The 18065-nt window shown below is 50.2% G+C and overlaps 1 protein-coding gene across 11 annotated transcripts; it reads left to right on the forward strand.

The window, feature by feature from the left end:
- The first annotated feature begins 4214 nt into the window (after positions 1-4214).
- ASB13 (ankyrin repeat and SOCS box containing 13) lies at positions 4215-17819 on the forward strand. 11 transcript variants are annotated; one of them, XR_012836144.1, is made up of 8 exons: positions 4215-4377; positions 6537-6724; positions 7615-7765; positions 9072-9206; positions 10541-10732; positions 12512-15764; positions 15852-15906; positions 16167-17819. XR_012836144.1 is itself a non-coding variant. In XM_075756633.1 (6 exons), exons 1-6 carry the CDS (start codon positions 4335-4337, stop codon positions 12637-12639), a joined length of 837 nt encoding a protein of 278 aa, XP_075612748.1. In that variant the 5' UTR covers positions 4215-4334; the 3' UTR covers positions 12640-17819. The 11 variants fall into 11 exon arrangements, 1 of the variants encoding a protein (XP_075612748.1); XR_012836149.1 differs by having other exon boundaries at positions 16219-17819; XR_012836168.1 differs by having other exon boundaries at positions 16585-17819.
- The last annotated feature ends 246 nt before the right edge of the window (positions 17820-18065 follow it).

Consider the following 18065-nt stretch of genomic DNA (forward strand, 5'->3'; position numbering starts at 1 on the left):
CCCCGTGGAGGAGACTCACGTTGGAGAAGGCCATGAAGGACTGTCTCCCGTGAGAGGGACCCCACGGTGGAGCGGGGGAACAATGAGTCCTCCCCCTGAGGATGAAGCAGCAGCAGAAACACCGTGTGATGAACTGACCGTAACCCCCACTCCCCGTCCCCCTGTGCCGCTGGGGGGGGCGGAGGTTGAAGCCGGGAGTGAAGTTGAGCCTGGGAAGATGGGAGGGGTGGGGGGAGGTGGTTTAAGATTTGATTTTATTTCTCATTCCTCTACTCTGTTTGGCTTGGTAATAAATTAAATGAATTTCCTCTCTAAGTTCAGTCTGTTTTGCTCGTGATGATAATTAGAGAATGATCTCTCCCTGTCCTTATCTCGACCCACAAGCTTTTCGTTGTAATTTTTCTCCCCTGTGTAGTGAACGAGGGGAGTGATAGAGCGGCTCTGGTGGGCACCCGGCCCCAGCCAGGGTCAACCCACCACACTGGGCTAATCCTCATACTGTTGCAGCTGACAGGGTGTAGCAATTTTAGTTTTTATGCAGTTAGTGCAGACACACTTAATTTTCTTACTACGTGAAAGCAGCAGCAGGTCCGCCAATGTGCTGACTGGAAGTTTCCCACTGGAGTTATTTAATTTCATCCTTCTGCAATGGAAAATTGGTTTTCTTCAAATTTCGTATTTTCAGGAGAAGAAATGTCCACTGCTGGAAAACACTGATTTTTCCCTCAAAGCGGGAAACAAGCACAGGGTGGATTTCTATTTCAGAAGTGTAGTCACTGCAGAATAGTAAGAAGCAATAGAATTTTACTTCCCCCCCCCCAAAAAATGTAATTTTAAGGGTTTTTTTAAAATATATTTTCATCCTTTATCCTGCTGTGGATGGAAGGGGGAAGCAGGTGTTCTTCAGCTGTACCTTAGAGCATAGCTCCCAGCCACCTGAGAAATGCACGTACAAATGCAAAGCAGGCGGGCAAAATGAAAAACATGAACAGAATCGCAAATGTATGGCAGGAGGGGTGAAGTGAAGGAATCCTGCAGAATCTGTCCTCGGAGGAGCAGCTCTCCTCGCAGATCTGCTCCTGCACAGACTGTTTGGAGTGCGGGGGGGGGGGATTTTTTTTTTTTTTTAATCTCTGTTTTTAATCTATTTCTTATGTCTCCTTGCTTACTTACTCCAGCAATTTGGGAAGGATGACAGGGGAAGACTGCAAGACTGGGAGTGTAATAAAAGTAGGACACACGAGAAAGCTGATACACGCCTCCTCTTTCAAGACCTGGATGTAAATGAGAAAAGGTTAATAACACTATCGCGTGGCAGCTGCCCAAGCTGCCGGCAGCTGTTGACAAAGCTTGGCTCCGCTAGCAAATTCAAGACGGCAGTATTTTGGGTGCGTGGCACCTTTTTTGAGAGTTCAGGAAGTGCAGAGTCAAGTTGCGTTTCTCGAACCAGCACCTAAATTTAACTCCTTGCCCAGGCAGACGCTGACCCGCAGGTTTGGTTTCTCTTTGGGTAAGGCAAAACAAACACAGAGGCACCAAGGCCTCTTACAAAGTCCTCATGAATATCAGCTACCTGAATAATCAGTTGGGAATTAGGACAGTGAACGCTTTGTATTTCTGGACGTGACTACATGCATGTGGGGCAGGAGGGGGAACCTGGTACGCAGGGGAAAGAAAATCCAGGGTTGAATGGCAGATGGCTGCACAGCCTGGGTTCTTTCTCCTACATTTCTAAGGCAAAGAACAGTAATTTAGAGACAGAACAGGAGGGAAAGGTGGAAGATGAAGTCTGTGTGTTACCTGGCTCTTCGATTTCAGTCCTAGGTGATAAGATGGGAGAAACAGAGGAGAATCTGGAAGAGTTTAGAGCAGTTGCTGACATTTACGTTCATATTCTGAGCATGACGTACTCATGTTTGGCTCCTGTCCCCCGCAGGTTGGTTGCTGTGGCTTCTCTCCCACTCCGTGACCCCGGATGACCGATCAGCAACTTGTTGATGAGCTGCAGTTGCTGCGTAGGGCTCTTAAACTGAGGAAAGGGATGGACTTGGAGCCGTGTCCCTGCGGCAGGTGAGCTGACATTGCATTCGCCTCCCATGAGGGGGTCCAAATATTTGAGACACCAGCAATGCTGTCGATGGTTTCATCAGCGTGATCAAGCCGGGGACGTGGCTGTTTCCTGTAGTTTCTGCTGGTACCTCCATGGGCACACGATTATTTTGGAAGCTTTAAAATAAAGATTTTAAGGAATGCATCTTACCCCAGTTCCTACTCTGAGAGAGCAGAGAAGCGGTAGAGAAGGGCTGCACTCTCCTGGGTGAATCAAGAAGGAATCAAGCAATTTGGGCCGTAATTTTGGCTTTGCACTGATTTCTTTTTGTAATCTTTGGCAAATCACCTTTCTATCCTTCTGTTTCCTCTGTCTTACGTACTTGTAAATTTTGCAGAGCAGCCAATGACAAGCTGACCCCAGCAAAACCGGAGAGCTCAACCATAATATAAATAACTGAGAAATGCCAGTCCTTACGGAGAGGCCAGGAGGCCCTGCTCCCCACTCCGCATTGCACGTGTGACGTGCTGTTTCCAGGAGGTAACAGCATCAATGACATAATCGCCAAGGAACTCGCTCCGCTCAGCCCTGAGACCCAGGGAAAATAGTCCCAGCACATTTTTGGTACACTTGTTGCCCCAGTTCTTCCCCCCCTCAGTGCTTTCTCCAGTCCTCTCCAGCACACCCCAAACCTCCCTGTGTCCCACACCAGCTTCAGGGGCTCCTCCAGCCTCCCCTACCCCCTGTCAGCACCCCCAGTGCCCCCTCCCTCACACACACCAGTGCCCCCCAGTACCCCCTTCCCACACCCCAATTCCCCCAAATACCACCTGCCCACACACACCAGTGGCCCCAGTACCACCTCTGCACAAACCAGTGCTCCTAGTATCCCCCTCCCCACATCCCAGTGCCCCAAATACCACCTGCCCACACACCCCAGTGCCCCAGTACCCGCTAACCAATGCTCCCAGTATCCCACCTCCCCCTGTGCTGCTATTACCCCTTCTGCACATACCAGTGCTCCCAATATCCCTCTCCCCATATAAACCAGTGCCCCCAGTATCTCCTCCACATACACCAGTACATCCACTGCCCCTCTCCCCCACACCAGTACCCCCTCCCCACATACAGCTGCCTACATACCCCAGTACCTCCACTACCCCCCTACCAGTGCCACCAGTAACCCCTCCCCACATACACCAGTACCCCCAGTACCTCTCTCCCCACACCAGTACCCTCAGTACCCATTCCGCCATACACCAATGCCCGAAATACCCCCTCCACCACATCCAAGTACCCACTTCCCCCCAACCAGTACCCCCAGTACCTCCTCCCCCTGCACCATTATCTCCAGTACCCCTTCCCCCCCACACCAGTGCCCCCAGTACCCCTTCCCCCCTGCATTAGTGCCCCCAGTACCCCTTCCCCCCACACCCCAGTGCCCCCAGTACCCCTTCCCCCCCTCCCCCACACCAGTATCCCCAGTACCCCTTCCCCCCTACCAGTTCTCCCAGTACCCCTTCCCCCCTGCACCAGTATCGCCAGTACCCCTCTCCCCTACACCAGTGCCCCCAGTACCCCGCCTCACCCATACCCCAGTGCCCCAAATACCCCTTCCCCCCCGCACCAGTATTCCCAGTACCCCTCTCCCCCACACCAGTGCCCCCAGTACCCCTGCCCCCCCCACCAGTGCCCCAGTACTCCTTCTCCCCTGCACCAGTATCCCCAGTACCCCTTCCCCCCCTACCAGTTCTCCCAGTACCCCTTCCTCCCCCTGCACCAGTATCCCCAGTACCCCTCTCCCCCTCACCAGTGCCCCCAGTACTCCGCCTCACCCACACCCCAGTGCCCCAAATACCCCTTCCCCCCCCACCAGTATCCCCAGTACCCCTCTCCCCCACACCAGTGCCCCCAGTACCCCTTCCACCCACACCCCAGTGCCCGAAATACCCCTTCCCCCCCCCAGTATCCCCAGTACCCCTCTCCCCCACACCAGTGCCCCCAGTACCCCTCTCCCCCACACCCCAGTGCCCCAAATACCCCTTCCTCCCCCACACCAGTGCCCCCAGTACCCCTCTCCCCCACACCAGTGCCCCCAGTACCCCCAATCCCCCGCCTCACCCGCACCTCCCGGTACTACAAGTCCCGGCGGCCGCCGCGGCCGGAGCCGGGAGCCCGGAGGCGGAGCGGAGCGGAACGGAGGAGGCCGGAGCCGGCGGCCGCCTCAACGGTGCTGGAGCCGGCGGGCTCCCCCCCCCCCAGCCCCTCACGGCAGGCCCGGGCCATGGAGAGCCCCGGCAGCAGCGGCTCCCTGCGGGGCGAGATCAGTGCGTGGGGGGCAGGCCGGCCCCGGGGTGTTTGGGGGGGGGTGGGTGGGATGGGTTTGTGCGTGGAGGGGTAGGGTTGAGCTGCTCCGGGAGGTGTTTAGCTGTGGGGCTGGTGGTAGCATCGTGTTTTGGGGGGTGGGCAGGATGGTTTGGGGGTGGGCAGGATGGTTTGTAGGGTGAGTGGCCTGTCCTGAGTAAAGGGACAAGAGGAAGGTGAGGATGCTCTTGGGAGAGTCCCTGCTTCTGGGCACGGGGTATGATCATTGTTCCTCCATGAATTAATGTGCGTGTGTGATGTGAAGAGGCGGTGTTGGGGAGCTGGAGGAGAGGGGATGGCTCCCTCCTTGGAGGGAGACGGTGGGTGAGAGCCATGCAACACCCCAGAGGGCCCAAACCCTGCCTCCCGCCAGCGGCCGCCTGCCGGGTTACCTCTGCAGGGCTGAAGGTGACAGAACTGCTCCAAATCGTGCCCCTGGGCTGGGGCACAGCAGGCTGGACCACCGGGCCAAGCCCGGCAGCCTGCCCTGAGGATGGACCGCAGCAAAGACCGTAGCGGGCGCAAGGCTGAGCTGTGCGGCTGGTTGCCCTGGTAGGGATGCTCCCTAGCTGCGTCAGGAACTGGTCGTGTTCCCCTGCGTTGTGCTGCAGTTGGCGAGGCAGAGGTGTAAGTCCTGAACGTGCAGATTTTGGAGGTCTGGCCCCGACTGCAGTCTCCCTTCTGATCCGTAACCCCGGGTGCAGCCGGCCGGATGTGGATGTGGGATCCCCATCCATGGGGACCGATGATGTTATCTCTCACGTGAGCCTGCCACGTAAGGAACTGTGCAGTAGGAGAGCAGAAATTTGAATTGTCTGCAGTTTGCAGGTTTGGGTTTTTTTGGAATATGTGATAGGACTTTAATGAAATGCTGCTGGGGCTTGTTCTTCTTCCCAGTCCTGTTGGTGACAAGATGCTGCTGCGTGGTGGCTGGCAATTTAGGGGCTTCATCCTCTTTTGGACTTCTCACTGCTCTTGACACAAACCACCACTGGAGAAGCTCCACTGAAGGAAAAACATCCTGACGAGGGATATAGGCGAAGGGAAAGAGGATCTAACAAGTGAATAAAAAAACCCGCCCAGACTGCTGTGAAAATGCTGGTTCTCATGATTCCCTTTCATGGGGGTGGTTTCACTTTTCGGGTCTGCTCCGTCTTTCATAACCACTGGCTTGTGTTGGCATTTACTGTTTTATGCTGGTAAATAAAACGCAGCGTTTAGGGATGGAGAGAGGGATGGTCAGTCCAACTGAAATGCATGACAAGGTGTTTATTTTTTTAAAAAGAAGGCAAATCTTCCTCTCTCTCCCACTTCACAGATGTGAGTTCCCACCTTGAAACAAGGGTTTTATGGATATGTACTCAAAGGGGAGGAAATATAGCTGCAAGGTCTGTTTTGCTGGTGGTTTTTAGTGTTGACCTGCATGCAGACAATACCATACTGCTCCTATAAACCCTTCTTTCGCAGGGTTCATGTTTTTATAGACGGCATTTTATCTTGCTGAAGGTTGCGTGAAAATGCACAGGGCTGTTCTTTATTCGTTGCTTCCTTGAAAGCAAAACGCACCTGCAAGGAGATGATATTGTCGGTTAGTGCTGGGAAGCTAAGCCCAGACTTGCTCCATGTAAGTGTAGATGCGAAGGCGTTGAAGCTAGAAACTTAGTTGTCGAAGCTCCGTTGACTTTTCAAGAAGATAATTTTTAGGTGGGCTGAGTTGCTCTCTGGAGGTGTCCCGTTTCTAGTGATTTTTAGACGGAGCCAGGAGGACAGTGCTTCTAATTGCTAAACAGTTAAGAGCTTGCTGGGATGATTCTGGACCTAATGAATGCTGCTGGGGTTTGTACTTGGGTAAAGTTTTGAGCAAGTACGGCAAAGTGTTTCAGAAACCACAAGGGAACCCAGCGTTATAAACAGTCCCTGAGAGGGCAGCGGTCAGTGGGGTACCCACAAACGCGAAGCACCCAATTTAAAATCCCACGCTGAGGAATAAGCTTCTCGTTCCCAGCTCTCTCTTCTAGCTGCCAGCTTGTGTTCCCCTTCTGGTTTCTCCAGCAGGAAGACTCGTTTGCTCCTCATGTGTGATTTTATTTATTTACTTATTTATTTATTCTTTCCTCTCTAGGCTTCTGGGCTGATCGAACACCAGTTCATGAAGCAGCGAGGCGGGGAGAAATCCTGCAGCTGCAGCAGCTGATAGAGAGCGGAGCCTGCGTCAACGCGGTCACCTATGACTCTATCACCCCGTTGCACGAGGCGAGCCTGCGAGGGCAAACGCAGTGTGTCAAGCTCCTGCTGGCTGCGGGGGCCCAGGTGTGTATTTGGGTCTGATCCAGCTGGGAACATCGTCTTGATGTCTGAAGTTATTTCTGGGATCTGGATTCTCCCCGTCTAACTCTAGGCTCTTTTTCATCGTCCTGGGCTTTCTTGGCAGTTAGCAGAGGATGGCAGGCCTCTTCAGAGGGTGTTTGAGCTTGAGGAGGACTTAAAAAAACTGCCTGGAAGTATTTCTCTCTCTGTCTCCCCCCCCTCCTTCTCCTCACTGACTTATCAACAGAGCCTGGGGTGACTAGAAATCTAATTTAGATGACTCGAGTATCTACAACTAGCTGGGTCGAATCGAGGGGCCAGAAGGGGAGCAAGGAACACGTAGCTTCCAGCAGGGATTTCTATTTATTCTTTTGTTTCTTTTTCTATTTCTTTAATTTTATTATGGAAACAAAAATCAGCTAAACAGAGTCTTTGGGTATAGCTGGCGATGACTGTTTTCAAGGGCTTGTGACTTCTCCCGCGCCGAAGACGGTTGTCCTCAGAGCAAAGCCGGTGACGTGAAGCACGTGAGCGCTCCGTGGTCCTTCTCGGTGCAAAGTCAGCTAGCCTGGCTGAGTCCGCTGATGAAGCTGGGCCTTGCACTAAAGCAGATGAGGAGCTGCATTGTGTTACTCAGTCGCAACGCTTGTAATCTTCATCAGGAGAGTGGTAGAAAAATATGATGATGGAAATAACAGCCTCAACTTGTGACGTTAACGTACATCTGCGCCCCGAGAGCGGTGGGAACAGCACAAGCCAGGTTTATGGCAGTGCAACCAACTCTTTCCTGAGCCCGGACTATTTCTAGGGTTAAAAGAAGTAAAAACATGGGCAAGAGGGTGCTGCCACACAGCAGCCTGTGGGTACCTAACGTTTTTTTTTCTACCTTAAAGGTGGATGCCAGGAATATCGATGGCAGCACTCCGCTCTGCGATGCCTGTGCCTCGGGTAGCATAGAGTGTGTGAAAGTGCTGCTGTCCCACGGCGCCAAGGTGAACCCTCCCCTTTACACAGCGTCTCCTCTCCACGAAGCCTGCATGAATGGTAAGCCTGCGCGGTCTTGTCTTTGCACGGTTATTTGCAGCTTGGGGAAAAAAAAAAACCAACAAACCAACAAACAAACAACAAAAGCAGCTGCCAAGTATCTTAAATTGACCGTAAGCTGTTGTTGCCCATCAGACCGTTAGGGAAGGGCAGAGCAGAGGGGGAGTTTGTATCCTTTCCCTCTGTTCTGAGTTGAGATGGGATAAATTGTTCTGATTAAGACACGAGACTGTCTTAATCAGGTGGTTTTGTCCCAGACCCCTCCTGGTTGTTCAGAGCTGATCGATGAAGCTGTCAGGTGGGAAGAAAGTGTCAGGGACTGTTGGGCAGCATTGCTGCCTGTACTGCTCCTTGACCCTCTCGCAGCCTTTTCCAGCTGTAGGGTCTGTCCAGGGGATAAGAGAAAACTACAGGGGCCAAAACAATGTTCCAACTGGCACGTGCCAGCTGCTTTCTGCTCCCCCTGTCCCTTACTCAAGCCTCTCCTGGATGTTTGGATCTGGATTATGGAGGAAGGGCAAGCATCAGGGGTGGCTGGGACAGCAGCAGAGGCGGGGGGAGCGGCAGAGGCGTATTTGAGTGTAATTCCAACCCTGAACTTACACTTGCACGAATGCAGCAGTGGGAAAGCCACGATGTGAGAGCGGCAATGTCCCCGTTAGATGATCGTGACCAAATCTCTTAATCGTTTTGTGCTTCAGTTTCCTCCTTGTAAGACGTAATACCTCCTTCTCTCCTCCCCTTCACTGTTTTTGTTATATGTTGTCCTGGACAGAGTATCCCTTCAACTACGAAGGCTGTGGGAGACAGCATTTTTGACAAACAGGTAGTTACTTAAATACGTAGCTGTGAGCTCTTGCTTAGCTTTTCCTCGTTAAGCTTTTTTCCTAAGGCTTGGTGATGATCACTGCCCACTTTCTGTTAAGTCGTATTATTAGCATTGGAAAAAGTAAAGCTGGAGTGGTCTTGAAGGTGATCTAATCCACCCAGGGCAGGACCAGCAATACCACCAGCTCCGCGAACAACAGGCAGTTTAGTGCAAACCGTTGAGTTCAGGTTTGTTTGACCTGACTCCCTGCGAGACCTGTTAGCTCCAGCTCAGTGCCGTGCAGATGTGACTCTATTTCTTGTGTCCTAATCTTGGTCCTACAGTGTATTTACAGTGTAGGCTCACAACTCTTTCTATTTTGCAGCTGTCACCCCAAATATTAAACAGGCTGTTTGTGGGTCAAACTGATCTCAGCATGCCGTACGCTCCCATTTGAGCTGGATTATTTCTTTTGACTCAGCTCTTCCCTTTCTAAAGGTAGCTCAGAGTGTGTGCAACTCCTCATCGACGTCGGTGCAAACTTGGAGGCTCACGACTGCCATTTCGGGACGCCCCTACATGTGGCCTGTGCCAGGGAGCATCTGGACTGTGCAAAGCTGCTGCTCAAGGCAGGTATGGCAGCCGCAGGCTTTTCTTCTGGGTGGTGTCTGCGCGCAGCATTTCCCTCGATGTTCCGCAGCGGCGTTCTTGTTGAACAGCTTATTCATTCACAGCATAATGTAGATGACAAAGGTGAAAGGTTTTTCCTTTACCTGAGCAAAGCTTAATGCTTAAGCATTTTTTTCAGTGTGTGCCTGTCAATATCCGGTTTGTGATGTTCCCAGTGACGTTCCCATTCTCTTATTTTAATAAAATTCAGAACTCTTCAGCCCCCTAGCGCAAAGTTTCAGCTTCTTCCCAAAAATGGTATCAACTGGTGGGCACGCGTTCAGCTTTGGTAGCACAGTCGTATAGTTTTGGATGGGTGTTAGGGATAGACGTTAGGGTTTGATGTTGTACAGAAAACCAGAGATGAAGTCACATCATACCCCAGGGAGACCTGGTTAGTGTTATGCCCAGATGAATTCGCGAGATGTTCTGTGCTCCAGGTTTCACATCCCAGTTTTCTTGCTGCTGACTTTGGGGGAATTTAGAGTTGGACTTCTTGTCTTTGCCTGTGCTTATCAGGAGGAGATTTGGCTCAGCGACGAGGATTTGCTTCATTGAACATTAGTTGTCTAAAAATTACACATCTAAGCTAGTTTGTTTCCAGCTGCTCTGATTCCCTGTCTTGGGCACCTGTTAATTGATTCCCCAGAAATGCCTGTTTCTCCTTGTTGATTATAAGAAGAGTTCAGTGTAGCCACACATATCTAAAAGTCAGTTGTTTGAATTCGGTGAGGTTCAGCTCACCTCTGCTGAATGAATCAGTTGATCAGATGTGAGCGGTTGTGGGGGGATTGGAAGGACCTTTTGCTGTTTGCTTATAAAAGCCAAACTTCCTTAACAAAAATATCTGTAACTAAAATTTGATGCTGCAGAAGTGTCTGATGGTGAGCTGCAACATCTCATGGGGCTGGGGTATTTCTGTTAAAGTAGTTAACAAAGTTGTCTCTGTCTTGAATGAGAATACTCCATTGAGATGACTGGGAATGGCTCTTTGCTGGCTTTGGACAGCACAGATTCAGGAAGCAATTCTGAACTTCACACTCAGCTGCTTATTTACACGGTAACATGGACTAAAGTCCTTTTTGTGCAAGGAAAACGTAAAGCCAGAGAAGAAAACTCATCCATTGCCAGCACTGAGAACTAGTTCAGCAGTTTGGTTTCCTGTTTGTGCTGTTTTGTTTGGATCTTGTTCTAGCCGTGCGTGTTTTAACAGCAGTTTTTTCTCCAGTCAAACCACTTCTTATGTTTGGGTCGAGTGAGGCTTTCATGAACAGGTTTGTTTTTCTTTCTGGCCTCAGGGGCAAATGTGAATGCTGCTAAACTTCACGAGACAGCCCTCCACCATGCAGCAAAAGTGAAAAATGTAGATCTGGTGGAGATGCTGATTGAATTTGGAGGAAACATTTACGCAAGGGACAACCGAGGAAAGAAACCATCAGATTACACCTGGAGCAGCAGTCCTACAGCAAAGTGCTTTGAATACTACGAAAGTAAGTGAGATATGATCCCCTGTCCCAGGAATTCAATGACTGCCAACTCCGTTGATCTCCGCTGAGATCATGATTCTCAGTTCGCTTTGATTTGTAGATCCCTGATCAACTTCCTGTGAAGGTATAGAGTTCTTGGTGGCAAACGTACGCCAGCTGGCTGTAGGCTAGCTCTGCTTACTTGTGGTTGAATGGCAGTGGTCAGATGGTCCAATACAGGTCCCTCTCGTGTGTCAGCATGAGCATTTGTGCTTTAATACAAAAGCAGGTCAAAGAAATCACCCAGTTGAAAACTCATTTTATTCGGGGCAGGGAAAGTGTTAAACTTTAGCTGTGCTGACTGTCTGATTTTGGAGGAGACATTTGACTGAGGTTTGAGGATGGCTTTAAGTCAAGCTTTGTCTTGGTTCCCCTTAGAGGAGTAATTCACAGACCCTTCCAAGCATTTGCAGACTACTGCTGCACTGGATGATCCTAAAAAAATCATAGAATCACAGGCTGGTTTGGGTTGGAAGGGACCTCAAAGCCCATCTAGTTCTAACCCCTGCCATGGGCAGGGACACCCTCCACTAGCCCAGGTTGCCCAAAGCCCCATCCAACCTGGCCTTGAACACTGCCAGGGAGCCAGGGGCAGCCACAGCTTCTCTGGGCAACCTCTGCCAGGGCCTCACCACCCTCATCATAAAAAAAAAAAAAAAAAAAAATTCCGTATAGAAAGAAAAATTTCTTCCTTATACAAGAATAAAGTGTATTCTGGCTTTGCGGTCCTTTGTGTGCTGAGCACCTTATAGCCCCTTCTCCCTCTGACTTGTCCCTGTAGTAGTCTCTCCTCCAACTTACTCATTGCTCTCCTTTCTTAAAGAGCAGTGAAGTGTGCTGCTCTGGCTGCAGCTGAGCTGGCTGAAGAGATTGAATGCTGCATTCCCGTATAAATACTCCTTATATCTCACCAGAGTTTACTGCCCCCTCAACCCACCTGGCAGAACTGCACATGTAGTTGTTTTTCAATGCAGACTGTTGTAAAAGTACTATTCTAGCTTCATTAGTATTTTTTTTTTCTTTTGATTTGTATCATTAAATTTGGGACTAGGTCCAGGACAGATGCAGATCTTGGAGGCTGGTGATTGCTGAGACTATGAGGGTATGGATGGTAGCTTCCAGAATGACTGCTTCCAGAGCAACATGCCCGATTGTCACTCTACGTCCGTGCACGAGCATCGAAACCCGGCGTAGAGGCTTCGGGCTGCAGATTGGGGGCTGTCTGGAAGGGGCTTGGGGAGTTTTCGTGGAGCTCTCAGCAGAGGGCTGGGTGGAAAGAGTTAACGCAGTCGTTAGATGGAGAAACAGAGCAGCAGAGAAGCATTGGAAGTAGGTTTTGTTCCTATATGCAGTGTTGTTGAGGCTTAATAAAGCATCACTAAGGGAAATTTGAAAGTCTTGGATAGCCCCAGTGGATCAGAGCAGGTGATCCGGTGGGCACCGTTGGGCTTCAGGGGATGCAGGCGAGGAAGGGAGCTGGGAGAAGCGCTCTGCAGCTGTGCTTAGTGTTTCTGGTGGGATTTGCCCCAGGGATGAGCCTGGACGGAGCACACCCGTGGCTCTGCAGTACCTTCCTGGGGCCTGGGTGCTGTGGGAGGTCGAGCGCTTGTAAGCAGAGCCAGGCTTGTGAGCACGGTGGAGGCGATGCCAGGCGTCACCCTCCTGGGAGGTCTGTGCTCTGCAGGAAGATCAGCCGTCTGCTGAGCTGCAGCCCTAACTTTGGATCTTCTTTTCTCATTTTAGAAACGCCTCTGAGTTTGTCGCAGCTCTGCAGAGTTACGGTGAGGAAAGCCGCCGGGCAGCGAGCACTGGAGAAGATCGCCAAGCTAAATATTCCTCCGCGATTAATCCAGTACCTGTCCTACAACTGACAGGGGTGAAGGTGGCCAGGAAGGACGATATCTTTAGCTCCCGCAGTATGAAGTATCTGTTTCTTTCTCTTCTACCTCCCCTCAAGAAACTAATTTTAATTTAAGCAAACTGGTGTAAATAGTATTTATGAGGCAGCGCTTCCTTTTCTCCGTGGACAGGCTCAGACAAGGTGTAGCACTGGCTTGAAGTTGTAACCTCTGCTGGGGTGATCTGACTGTCGCTATGTTCGAGGCTGTAGCGCTCACTCTTTGAGTGGGATTAATCTTGCCTAATTTTACCTGTGCCTAGCCTAAACGCCTCTCCGTATGATCTAGCCAGGCTCCCTTTGCACTCAGTGAAGAGAAATAGATACTTCTGGAGCATGATTCATCTGTCCTTTTTTAGATGCCCGTGCTGGGATGATAAGGTATGCCTCGGGAGCACCTGTCTCCACTGACTGCAAAGGGATTTAGAGGTGACGCCCTCGGATACGGACGTCTGTGTTTCCGCAGTGGGAGCGCTAGATCCCACCTCTGTGTTAACAACTCAAGTGACGACTGCCTAATGCCAAGGGACAAGGCTTGAGAGACCTGTGTGCTCTAGCTGGAGGCAAATTAAGTCTCCAGCAAGCTCAGGACTAATTAGAGGCACTGCAACCGGTTGCTGACTTTCCATGAACATCAGCGGGCTTTGGCTCAACACCAGCAGTGAGAACAAACTGCTACCAGATCAGGGTTGGCTTTGCCCGTGCTCTTTCCTCGCTGAAGGTGAGCCAGCTCTTACTGTAGTGTTCCTCTAGGGTATCACCATGTCTAATTTTCAAGCCGAAGCAGGAAGCAGGTCTCTCTGCATGTCCAAGGATGCTTCCCTCCAGATGGCTGGTCCCAAAATATATTTCTCCACTTGCTCTGAGTCACTGTGGCCACTCTGTTGGTTTTTACGTGGAATAAGTGGCAGAGCTGCTGCCCGGTGGTTCCTGAAGTACGGCAAGGGCACGTCCCTCGTGTAGTGGTGCGACAGATCCCTGTGGTGTATCCCCACGCGTGAAAGGCAATAGGAGGGCTGGGCTCTGCCCTGGGCTTTGAGATTTTTTATTTTTATTTTTCCTGCTCTGAGTTTCTTTCTCAATGCTGGAGCCTCTCCAGAAGTTGGCAGCGAGAGCCAGCCCTGAGCTGTGCGCTGCTGAGTATTGTGCTGGAATCTTTTGGCTTCAGCAGGCGTGACTGCAGCTTTGCCTTTCAGTGATTTTAAACCTTCAGGGTGACATTTGTATGAGCACAGCCAAAATTGTCATCTACCTTCCAGATGAGACGTTACGTGTTGTCTGAAGGCAGTAACCTTACAGGGTACGTGGTACTAAGGGGATGGAGCTCCCTGATCTCCCCATGGGAAGTCTTAGCACTGTGATGAGAACAAATTCCTCCTCTGAATGACAGCAAACGTTACGAAATCCGCCGTCTAACATGGCATCGAGCTAAGTCATGGCTCTCAACATCCTTCAGGCTGTGAATTAACACCTGAGAGCGAACGGTCGCTTGCCTCCTGCCTGCAAGATCTCGTGCTCACCCAGCCAGCACGATGCGGCTCAGCCTCAGGGGGAAAATAGCATAAGCACAGAGTTAAAGAGCTGAGGTGGAACTGAATGCACTTTAATGGTGACCAGCAAATCACTTTGTCTTTTCATTTTTGGTTAGGTTCGGTTTTCCCCCCGCACCCCTGCGTGACAGAAAAAATTTTGAGATCCTGCTCTTCGGGGGATTGTCTAGTTATAATTCTATCTGATTTTAGTGTTTAAAGTATCAGAAATGTGAAATTACCAAGAAGCTCAGGGAAGCCCTAGAGATGTTTATCGTGGGATTCGTCCCTGTGATTGATAGGATAAAGGTTTTGTATTGTATCTTTCAAGAAAAGCTTCCTCTGCCCAAAATGTGTGTCCTTACAGATAAATATGTACTAGCAAAGTGCACCTTTCAGTGATCTAGGGTGAAAACTTTCCCTTTTGGTTGAAATTCCCTTGTTAGGTTGCTTTTTTTAACATTGCCTAAGCTGGTGAAATAATGAAATGGTAAAGTCCAAGTTTCCAATGTAAAAACAAAAGACTCCTCAAACAACCGAGAATAAAATTACAAGTTCCTATTTACATCATCTTTATTTTTTTCCTCTCTTTTAAGTCACCTCTCTGGTAGGTCCCAAAGTTTGGTTATTTTTTTTTTTTAAATCTCTTTTAAGAGGTCCTGCTGATCAATGGATGTGTCCAGAAGGAGTTACTGAGAGAGCTACACATCTCTTAGGTGGTAGCAATAGCCAGACTCGTTCAGTAGCAGTTTTCTTAAGACATCTGCATGTTACGGCCATGTCTGGAGTGAGAAGTGTTCCAGGAAAGTCCTTTGAGACCCAACAAGCCACAAAACAACACCTGAGTCCTTCCCCGGCGTGCCGTGGTACTGAGGGAGGTGGCCGGATCATGCCATGGCTGTTGATGACCCGATGAATGTTTTACTTGTGTGTTTCTGGGTTTCTAAACTGCAAGTGAAAATTGAGATTGAGATTCTTTTTAATCTTTTATCCAACCTGTCTAGCACTCGGTTCTTTTAATCCTGCAGGAATTTCTCAGCTGGTTTTGAAGTATCTTCTAAGCTATTGCATTTTATAGCTCAGATTACAGGCAGAGTAGATGCAAAATTAAACCTATGTGATGTTTTGGCTTCCCTTAATATCTCAGACCGCAATTTTTGCGGCAGTTATGCACGAGTAGCGGCATTATCCTTGCTGCAGGTATAGCCTGGAGAGCTGGGAATCGCTGCAGCCGTCCCAAAGTATGATGAAAATTAGAAGCTTTGGAGATAATATTGCCCTAACAGAGGTTGGGGGCTACGCTGGGGGTCAAATTTGGATTACAGTCTCTCCTCTCCTGGTGAATTGCTGAGAGTACCTCTGCTTACTAATACGAGAAGCTGTGGCGGGTCGTTGGAGAGCCATCCCCAGCACTCCACTTCTGCTAACTCGTCCCATTGCATTGCCCTGCTTGACGTGACCAGAGGTGGACTGCTCAGAATCGCCCGCAAGGCATCCCAGAGGCCACGGACGCGTCGTTCTGTATCCCATTAAAGCCGTACCCGTCTCTCATTGCACCATCACATCGCAGGTATGGATTGGGAAGGGCTGTTGTGGCTGCCCCCCCGAGAGATTCCTCCTCCAGTTATTGTTGTACTGGTTGTGTTTTGTTTCTTAGGTGGTCTCAAGAGGACCTTATCTTCTGGAAGTTTTATGCATCTCGCCTGGGTGAGGTACTGTCTGGCCACGTAGGGTTGAGTTGTCTCAGTTATGGGTTAAAAAAACTTGGAGATTCCAAACACTCAATTCACGCTTAGTTAATAGGGACTGGGGTGCCTTTGCTGTTTCAGTGGCAGCCGAAGGACCTGTGGGTTTCTAAAGAGTTTGAGAATTGTTGGGAATGAAAAAGGCTGGCTGAATCATGGGTATTACTAAGTGAAACTCCTCGGCTGACTCTGCTTGGGTTACAGTCTCTGCTTTATTTTTATGTCAGGTTCTGGCTATTATTTGACTTTGTTCACCCTTTAATCCGAATGTCAAATCAGGGCATGAATCCAACGCAAACAAACCCAAACCCACCAGGCCGGTCCTGCTTTCATCCATCCCCTTCCTGGGCTCCCCAAATTGCAAACCCAGTTGAGCATTTCGGGCCACCTCCCGTCTCCTGTGGGTTTCTCCTTCCTGCACCACCAGCTTTGCTATGGGGCCAGCAGCACGGAGAGCGGTCTGAAATAACCCCGCTGCTTTGGCGAAGCCCAGGTGAGAACAGGGTTTTGCTTTCATCCGTGAAAATCATCTTTCGGACAGTCAGTCTTGCTCCTGGGCGCTGCTGGTTGGGCTTCTTAAGGTCGGCTTGTGAGCAGGAAGTTTGATCGTAGCAGCTTTTCTCTGACTATGTGAAGTTTATCCAGAAAAAACAAGGTGTGACTGAAGCTGATGCCTTGGAAGAAAGCCTCGCGGCGCTGAAGAATTAACTCCTTGTAACAGCAGCAGCCGTTGCTTTCCCCAGACGAGGCGGAGAGGAGCCACCCTTCCCGTCCGTGCATGAAGGAAGGATTTGTGCTGTTGGTTGCAGCTCTCCGACTCTCGGCATAAAGAAGCAGTGGAGAAGGGAAGACATTGACCACAAACGGGGTTGGTTTTGGGTTTTTTTTTTATTTTTTAATCTCTTCAGGGGATTTTGTGCAAGAGAGCAAACCCCAAGAGCTGCTCCAACCTTAGCAGCAGCAAACAAAGACCTCAGTGTCCTCTGGAAAGTGGCATCTGAAGATGAGTAACGCAGTGGTTGCATCATGTTTAGGGCAAGCACGAGCATGAAGTATCTGTTCTACCTCTGGATTTAAAAAACAACCCAAACGCTGAAGACCTTGACTATTTACCTGAGCTTCCACTCACCCTGTTCATCACTTCCTCCTTTCTTCAGGAGAACAAGCGATCTTGCAGACACTTGCAAGAAGATGGCGCCTGTCCCGCATGCTTGGGGGGACCCGGTGTAAAGCCGGTGTAAAGCCAATGTAAAGCAAGTTGAGGACATCTCTGCTGACTTGCGCTTGCTTGAGGTCCAACCTTGGGCAGCTGGGAGGCTGGTGAACCTCCTGTTCCCTGGCGCATGGGTGGCTGGAGCAACAGTTGTTTTGAAATCGGGTCTTTCAAGGCCAAGGGTGTTATTTTCAAACTTAAAAGCCAGCACCTAAATCTGTAGCAAGGTAGTGAAGCATCAAGGAGGATAATCCCTACTGATTTCTTGAAACCTTGACTGCTTCTACGTGGCACCTTTAGGTTTGCCTGTGCTGTTAGTTAACCCCAGGCTCTCCTCCCTGCAGGCATTGGGGACAAAAACCTCATGAGTCCTGCAAAACCCCACCCCAAACCAACTCACTTTTCCACCCAACAGTGTACGTTCAGCTTGTGCTTCGGTAGGTGTCCGCGATACCGTGATGCTTCTCTGGGTTTAGCTGCTGAGACACCAGGCTCCTAAAGCATTGACCTCTGTTTGGAAAGAGTACAGCACGTTATGAAGATGCTATTCGTATTTCTACTTGATTATCTGTTTTTTAATGGTTTCTAACATGTAGCGACAGTAAGATTTGGGCAGGTGCAAACGGGCTGGAGAGTTATTAATGATTAAAACCCGCTCTGAAAGGTTTCGTCTGTGCTTGACCGTGTTTCTTCCACAGATGGTTGCAGTTGGGGTGTGGGTTCTGCGTGGGAGCCCTGCCAGCTCCCCTCGCCTCGTCAGCCTCGTCCCTAATTGCAGTGCTGCTGCGGGCAGGCAGTGCGTGAGCCTGTGGCTTTACGGACTGGTGAAACCGGCTGAAATTACCTTCCTGAGGATGAACCAGCCTTGGTTGGCTGCGTCCATGTCCAAGTGGAAACCAGTAATGAGTGGTGT

This window comes from Balearica regulorum, chromosome 1, assembly GCF_011004875.1.
Source record: "Balearica regulorum gibbericeps isolate bBalReg1 chromosome 1, bBalReg1.pri, whole genome shotgun sequence".
Taxonomy (NCBI): Eukaryota; Metazoa; Chordata; class Aves; order Gruiformes; family Gruidae; genus Balearica; species Balearica regulorum.

Bases quoted from the DNA above. Each gene is read 5' to 3' on its own strand.
- ASB13 (XM_075756633.1), top strand. From the start codon at position 4,335: ATGGAGAGCCCCGGCAGCAGCGGCTCCCTGCGGGGCGAGATCA. The intron at 4,378-6,536 runs GTGCGTGGGGGG...TTTCCTCTCTAG, and splicing joins CTCCCTGCGGGGCGAGATCA to GCTTCTGGGCTGATCGAACA. The intron at 7,766-9,071 runs GTAAGCCTGCGC...CCCTTTCTAAAG, and splicing joins CCACGAAGCCTGCATGAATG to GTAGCTCAGAGTGTGTGCAA.